The sequence below is a fragment of the Malus domestica genome, chromosome 16 (genome assembly GCF_042453785.1).
Source record: "Malus domestica chromosome 16, GDT2T_hap1".
Lineage (NCBI taxonomy): Eukaryota > Viridiplantae > Streptophyta > Magnoliopsida > Rosales > Rosaceae > Malus > Malus domestica.
In genome coordinates, this window is record NC_091676.1 from 14,240,565 (window position 1) to 14,248,122 (window position 7,558).

The 7,558-nt window shown below is 36.6% G+C and overlaps 1 protein-coding gene across 3 annotated transcripts; it reads right to left on the minus strand.

The window, feature by feature from the left end:
* Nucleotides 1-235: 235 nt before the first annotated feature.
* Nucleotides 236-7,191, minus strand: LOC103403811 (DNA topoisomerase 1 alpha-like). 3 transcript variants are annotated; one of them, XM_008342657.4, is made up of 16 exons: nt 6,921-7,191; nt 5,139-6,310; nt 4,808-5,002; nt 4,209-4,289; nt 3,919-3,978; nt 3,701-3,795; nt 3,401-3,557; nt 3,173-3,298; nt 2,818-2,898; nt 2,631-2,721; nt 2,399-2,532; nt 1,610-1,678; nt 1,426-1,515; nt 1,016-1,119; nt 763-931; nt 236-615 (listed from the first exon to the last, which is right to left on the minus strand). In XM_008342657.4, the coding sequence occupies exons 2-16, from the start codon at nt 6,276-6,278 to the stop codon at nt 547-549; spliced, it is 2,661 nt and encodes an 886-aa protein (XP_008340879.3). In that variant the 5' UTR covers nt 6,279-6,310; nt 6,921-7,191; the 3' UTR covers nt 236-546. The 3 variants fall into 3 exon arrangements, with proteins under 3 accessions (XP_008340879.3, XP_028951301.2, XP_008340880.3); XM_029095468.2 differs by having other exon boundaries at nt 5,139-6,263; nt 6,921-7,175; XM_008342658.4 differs by having other exon boundaries at nt 5,139-6,198; nt 6,921-7,146.
* Nucleotides 7,192-7,558: the final 367 nt, after the last annotated feature.

Below are 7,558 nucleotides of genomic sequence, written 5' to 3' on the forward strand. Positions count from 1 at the left end.
CTTTTCTTCCGCCACACTCCTCCCTTTTTTTCCCAAGTCCTTAGAATCAACAAGAGGAGTGCAGGAGATGAAAATCACTACCCATACACATTTACATCTCCATAAATCAACGGTATCAGGATTCAAGAATGGGCAATATTAGAGAAGAAAATCTTTACATCAAGTAGCAATATTGGATCGTAGAGAACAATGACCAAAAAGTAAACAATACAACCTTACAACCTTACGCTGCCTGTTGAATGTAACATAACTATCTTTAGAATCAGTATAAAGAGGTTCTCAGAGTTCAAATAAAACAATTGCTGGGATCCAAGGAAAAGGAAACACAAATGGAATGTCAAGAAGGTGGCAAGGCTACTCAGCCAGTCAGATTAGATTAGATTAACACACAAGAAGAATTTTCCGCCGAATGAGAAAAACACGATGAGAAAAAAGAATAAAAATGTCCGGTTCTATAACCGAACAAAGAAGGAAAGTCGGGTCTGTTTTCGCTATTTTTTTTCTCAATTTGAAATAGAGGGGATGGCCGAGCAACATTTCCGAGTATCAGAATCTGAAGTCAGGCTCCACTCGCATTGCCCAAGAAAACTTTGCGAGGAGCGACTTGTTGAATATCTGTATCATTGGCAAATGGTCAAGCATATAGCAGCTTAAACAAAGAACTAGCCAACATTTTATCGAAATGAAAAGTATCTATTGATCGGCTGAACTACTGTCAATAGTAGTATTTATTTCAAAAACAAACTCACGAGAAGACGTTACCTTCTCGATGGGAACTTCATGTCGCTTGCACCAAGCAACGGTGATCCTAGGGTCAAGATAGTTGATTTTTGACGTTCCCAATGCCACTGTTTTCAGATCCTCTTTAATTCTCATATCCAGTTCCATTTTTTCTATCTTTGCATTTGTTTGAGCTATCTTCCTCTCCAACCTGTGTCAATCCAAAAATTACTTCACAAGGCAATATCCGGACGTGATGGAAACTTGGTCCAAATAAGCAAAAAAGTAAACTTACGCTTCCGGGGTCAAATTTTTCTTTTGCTTTCCATCAGCATCTTTCAGTGGGGGCTTTCCTTTTTTGGCCCTGTCCAAATCTACTTTCAGCTCTTTCAGGTTGCCCTACCGCCAAAAAAAAAAAAATTAGTTCCACAGCAAGAAATAAACATGCATTTCAAATTAATTTTCAATGACATGAGTCTATTAAACCCACTCAGACAAAGAGGTTTCTGTTCTCAAACTTTATTCTCGTACTTTTTAGCTACATGATAGAGAAAGGGTTGTTGGTCTAACACTCTTAACTTCCAGATCATCAACCAAGACTTTTTCCCAAGGCGCAAGTTACACCATCACCCTACTTTTTACTTACCTTCAGTTAACAAACACAGCCACCTAACATTTCAGTTAATTCCCAGATAAGGTCATTACCTGAAGTTCAGCAATCTTCTCCGTTAACTTAGACATTTGTGCACTGTGAGACTTTGAGACAGTACGCTGATGATTACAAATAATGGCGACCTGCAATGAAATGCCAAAAATTGTAGATGCCGCTGAGTAAAAAGTAACAGTGCTAATAGCTCAGTACAAATTCTCAAGGGATTGACTGCTACACCTCTTTGTTTGCATGCTGATAAACAACGAGTTTCTCTGAAAGATCTCCATCTTTGGTTTCCTTGTTCAACTGCCATCAGGCCAAGGCAAGGAAGAAAAATAAGAAGAATCGTCATAACAGGAAACTGAATTAGAGAGGGGAAGGAGAACATAAAAAGGGGAACCACACAAAACTAGAAATTTGGTAGAAATCAAGAGCAAGCTAAGAAATCCCTTAGTATCCTTGTTAATGCTGTATATCATACAAATGAGTCCCATAATCTAAGTAACGAGGATTCAGGATATGACAAAGGAGGAGCCTCTCATCTCAACCATACTGAATATTTGACAATAACAGTGTCATCAGATATATACAAAAAGTATTTAGTCAACAAAGCATTTACAAATCATCAAAAAATTTACAAGACGAAACTAAATCTAGGGAGGTTCCCTCAATTTCTACCAAATGACACTGTATACTGCACCCCATTTTGGTTATCGCTCTGTTTCAATAATGCTTGCATGCAGATCAACTTTAATTTGCTTTGACAACAAATAAAAGCAAATTTTCAAAAATTTTCCCAAATCAAATGTCATTAAGTATAACTGCACCGGGTTTGTATCTGTAAGAACAGTAATTTTTCTAATCTGCACGAAAGCTCCTCATAATTCATGATTAGGATTTTCTCCCATCCGGAGGTGAGAGACTCAGAATTTTCTTCTAAATCATTAACGTCTTATATTATAGAGGATATAAAACAAATAAGAGCAGTACAAGGTTCAAAGACAGTGAAAGCCAGTATCAACTTACTATGTTATCCAATGTGACAGATGCATTGTAGGTACGAAACACTTTCGCTGTAAGGCCATCCATTTTTTCCTTTAGATGAGCATTCAATCTACTGGTATCCAACAAGTCAAAGAGATCATCACTGCCACTTTTCCCTGGAGCAAATAGAAAAAGAAAGTTGAGCACATTCACAGGCTTCAATTACCACAAAAAAAAAAAAGGAAATATCAAAATTAGAAAGCCACCTACTCACCAGACTGGAACTGCATAATTGCCTTGTAAACAGGAATCTCAACTTCAACAGTATTTTCATATCTGATTGAATCTTTACCAAGGAAGTTGAACTGAAATTATAAAAACAAAAGTTGACCGGTTATTTAATGGTGATAATACAGTGGAAGACTACCTACAATGATTTTAAATTTAAGCATTAGCATCACCTCCAACGAGTTAGGGGGGATTGCTTTTACATTCTCTACTTTTAAAGTGCAGCAACCAACAGTATCGGCTTCATCATCATCCTGCAAGAGAACCACCAGTAAATTCAAGCATACAAAAATTCTGTCCACTTCTTTGTGGACAAATGGTTTGAAACTATGATTCTTAAGCTTGCTCTAGCTAAGAGATCATATTACTGTAATCATATCACTCTGTCAATACCGGAGAGCTTTTCCATGGCCTCACTAATGTTTACATCACTTGTTCGCCTAAATTACCTCGTTCAACAAAAATGGCATAAACAAATAAAGGCCTATTGCTTCTATGTACAGCTGAAGTAAGGTTCACATACTATACCTTCTCATTGCCTGCCCTGAGGGCAAGTTTATCAATGAGATAGGTAGCAACCGCAATCTGGCGCTTAGATACATCTTTACTAGTAAAATCCTTGGTGTATGAAGCCCTGATTTTTCCTATGCAGTCCTGCACTCAAAATAGCAGGGTTTCGTCAATACGAAGACAAGCATCTTCTCTGTTATCCAAAGAAACTACTAAAAGCTCATGGGCATATCTCCATCTACACACCGTCAATCTCCTTGCTTTATCATATTTCAGCTCGTCACTTTTCCCCTTCAAGGAACTACTAGGTGCCAGAAATACGTATTTGAATTCCTTTTGATTAATTGGATCATTCCAGAAAGCTAACCATGTAACCGTATTGTCATGTCTTACTTCTTTCCAGCTGTAGCACATGTTAATTTAAATCAAAATTAATTAATATGGAAAGCACACAAAAATAAATATAGTACGAAAGCATCATCCTTTGAATATCTGAAAGTAAATGTGTAGTTTTGCTTTCTAATTGGAGATCATGAAGAACAAAACCTTTCACCAGGGATGGGACATTCTGGAATTGGGGCATCCTTTCCTATATTAATTGTAACATCACTTGGACGAATCCGTCTTTTCAGCTTTCCCGACTGATACCATACATAGAAAGCATTAACAACGACATATACAATTGACCAGATTGCCACCACATATCAAACTATCTTCTCATGGACAACTCTGAAATATGTATCACAAAGAAAATAATATCAAACCTTTGGATGCTCTCCACGGCCTCGAAATAACCCAGGTGGTTCAACTCTGAAGTTTCCAACCTATATTAATATTGCAATCACACAAATCACTCATGTAAACTTTTCATGTAATGATAAAAGGCAAGGAAAAGAGGTATGCTACTATCTTCTTATTATAACAAGGAAACCTAATTCTTATAATCAAATAGGGAGGATTGACAGAAAAGCACCATAAATTTTGTAGATATATTACGGATGGGATATAATCAGATTGAACTTAGGCTACAGAAGAAAAGCAAGTAAGATTTAACCTTCTCCTTATCACCATCAACCTCAGCCCACATATACTTCTCCTCTTGTTTCAGTTTCTCCTCCTTCAAGGCCTTCTTCTCCTGAATCAACAGAAATGCCTTAACAATTTAAGGAGGCATAAGGAAAATCTTCTGCAGAGCACGTAACAGGAGATGACCTATAAATCTTGACTTAAATATATAAAACAACTAGCATAGCATATGAAGCCCTGGAGGACAATCAACGAATAATATATAGAATAGTCAAGTGATACGTAAAGAATCTTTCATATGTAAACGACCGAGTATCAGGAAAGGAAAGCACTGGTAATTCTTGTTATTCCATCTTGACTTAACAAAATATTGTGGCTTTTTATGACAAGTGACAACTGATGTTGATCACAAGCATGCTTGGGAAAGATGCAATTGGACAAAGACTGTCAATCCTATCTTGTGATTTAAATTATCGTATCATCTTTCAATAAACGTTTCACTATTTAATTTACAAAGACTGTCAATCCTATCTTGTGATTTAAATTAATGTTTTGAATTGTAATCAAACTCAAAATGTTAGCTTTATTTGATTTGATTATGGATATATGTTAGAGCCACCAACTTACTTCCGTGCTCATTTGTTTCTTCTTTTCCTTTTCATTCTGATACCAGTCATATATTGGCGTAAAATCACAAGCATCCAATTTCTGAATTACATGGTTCTTCCCAAGCAACTTATGCCAATCAGCCCAGAAATTGTTTCTGAATGTTTCTTTCTGCACATAATCAGTATCTTTCATCACTGCATACATTGTTGCAACCTGCACTTATAAAATTTCAAGTGTAAGTATAGTAACTTGCAGAAACTACGAGAAAAGTAATCTAAATTAAAAAGAACTGAATTCATTAAGGTACTAGAATATACAAAGCAGATATAAAGATGAGTGAGACAGACACCTCCTCTTGTTCAGGAGTCAAGGGGACTGGCTTCCCATTATAGAGCATCTTTACCCCATGAGGGTTGTATGGAGGCGGGAAAATGACACCATTGTGTTTTAAAGTAGTCCATTTTATCTGCCCATCATTAGAGCCCGGTGGCTTTGTTGTCGACTTAGAATACTTTGAAAATTTTGAAGCTTTTTGGCCCTTCTTGATTGTTTTCGTGATTGAGGATGAACCAACTTTGGTTACCGTTTGCTTTGTCAGAGATGGTTTACTATCCGATGCAACTTTCTTACTCCTCTGGGAAATTGGAACGAAGTCATCATCATCATCATCATCTTCTTCCTTTGGTTCTTTTTTGGCCGATGCCTGCTTATTCTTTGCAGATGTAGAAGAATCTGAAACTTTTGGCCTTTTAGCTGAAGAGTTCTCAGAAGAATTGACCTTATCTAGAGGCCTCTTACTAGAGACCACAGATGAAGCTTTGCCTTTATCTATTGTGCTGGAACCATTCTTCTGAACTTTTGAAACAACGGGCTTCCTTTCGTTAGAATCATAAGGCCAACTGCCTGATGTTCCCACCTTGGACTTTGATGCAATCCTTGATGATAAAGGTTTATCATCATCCGAATCTTCAGAAGGTTTCACTTTCCCCAGTCTAGCACCTATCGGTTTTTCATCTTCAGAATCACTATTTCCTTGAGCAAGATGTTCAATAGAATTAATTTCCTCCTTAATCGTGGTAGACTTATTCTGTTCTGACAACCGCTTTGACTGATCATCTAATGTAGTCGACGGTGGTGATTTGGAAACTGGTGATGCCCTAGATGAAGTTGAAGCTTTTGAATTTGATACTGGTGATGCCCCAGCAGATGAAGTTGAAGCTTTTGGGCTTGCTAGCGGAGATTTTACTGGTGGTGATTTGGTTGATGGAACCATCTTACCCTTTTGAACACTCGAGTTTAGACCATTGGAAGAACGGTGCTCAGATAACTGCTTCCCTGGTTGTCCAACTTGCCTCTCAGCTGATAATTTATTTGCTTCAGCATTTAATTGATTCGGTTTAGATTTTGTGCTGTACCGTTTGAAAACTAAAGGTTCATCATCCTCGTCTTCACATAAATTCAGTTTAGTAGAAGTCTGAACAACCATCATCCAACAATATACTCAGGTGGCATGTAAATCACCTAAATTTGTTCAAAACATAACTTATCTTTCAAGATGGGTACAATACCCCAACAACAATTATATCGAAACCCCAAATCTGAGGCTAAATCATTAACTATCGACAACGAAAGAAATATTCTCATCGTGATAATCAAATACATCCAATTATATGATTATACCAGAACATAAACTCTTGCACAGATTGTAAAAAATTCGAAACATGATGATATTTTCAGATTCTCTGCTACTTGAATTTGTTTCCCTATTGATATTCCAATTCAAACTTTAGCATTTAATCCATTACCCAGTTATTTAAAGTGATCAAAACTACAAAATCAATACAAATTGCACAGCCAAGTAACTGAAAAAACTTAGCTGACCTAATTCCTATACTTCTAGGGCAGCCTAAACAATGAACAAAAGGGGTAAAAGAAAACCCTAAAAAAAACTAAGAGTTTGCCTACAAAATGAATTAAGGACTGGAAATATTGGTTGGGAATCTAATAGAACATGCCCTATATTTGAAATCACCGTGATCGCAATCAGAGAGGATATCGTATGAACATGATGACATGCAGAGAAATCAAACCCTAATGGGGCAAAAATCAAAAGAAAGAGATTAAGGCGTACTTGTTCGTCAAAGAATAAATTGAGTTTGCAGCTTCTGATCTCTTAAATTAGGGCAAATTCGAAAGTCTTATTGAGCTGATTGAATTGATATTTGGGAAAAGATGGCCACCACAGTTACCGTTTTAAGTGAGAGAGAGAGAGGGCGAGCTTCGGTAATGTGATATCGGATTTGTGGAATGTAGGTGAATGAAAATTGGTTTCGAAATGCTTTTACAGAGGTAACAATGACAAAACAGATAATGTGCAGTGTTAAAAGTATCGGTATTGTTATAAACATTATTTAAGAGTGATGTAAATCTTATATTAGATCTGATATTAGTTATTCTTTCCTATTAAGACTTGTATTTTTTGGAGTTGAAGGATTCTTCTCTTTCTTATTTATTACCATAAATAAAGGTAAGGGAATAACACATCATCTATACAACTCTACAAACACATCTCTCTCCCGTGCCCCCTTTCTCCACTATAAAATAAGGCACAACACTTTATCAACACGCTCCTACCGCTAAGTTTAGGAATTTGACGTGGAAGTTTTCTGCATCAAACAAGTTTATCAATATCATCACGCAATCAGGTTCTTTCAAAACAACGGTTTTTATTTTGATATTTTGGCAGTCCTAATAACATAAACATTCATC

Excerpts from the sequence above, each read along its gene's own strand:
- LOC103403811 (XM_008342657.4), bottom strand. The coding sequence starts at position 6,278 with ATGATGGTTGTTCAGACTTCTACTAAACTGAATTTATGTGAAGACGAG. Across the intron at positions 3,299-3,400 it reads ATAAAGCAAGGAGATTGACG|GACTGCATAGGAAAAATCAG; the intron begins GTGTGTAGATGG and ends TTTTGAGTGCAG. Across the intron at positions 1,516-1,609 it reads ATCAGCATGCAAACAAAGAG|GTCGCCATTATTTGTAATCA; the intron begins GTGTAGCAGTCA and ends ATTTCATTGCAG.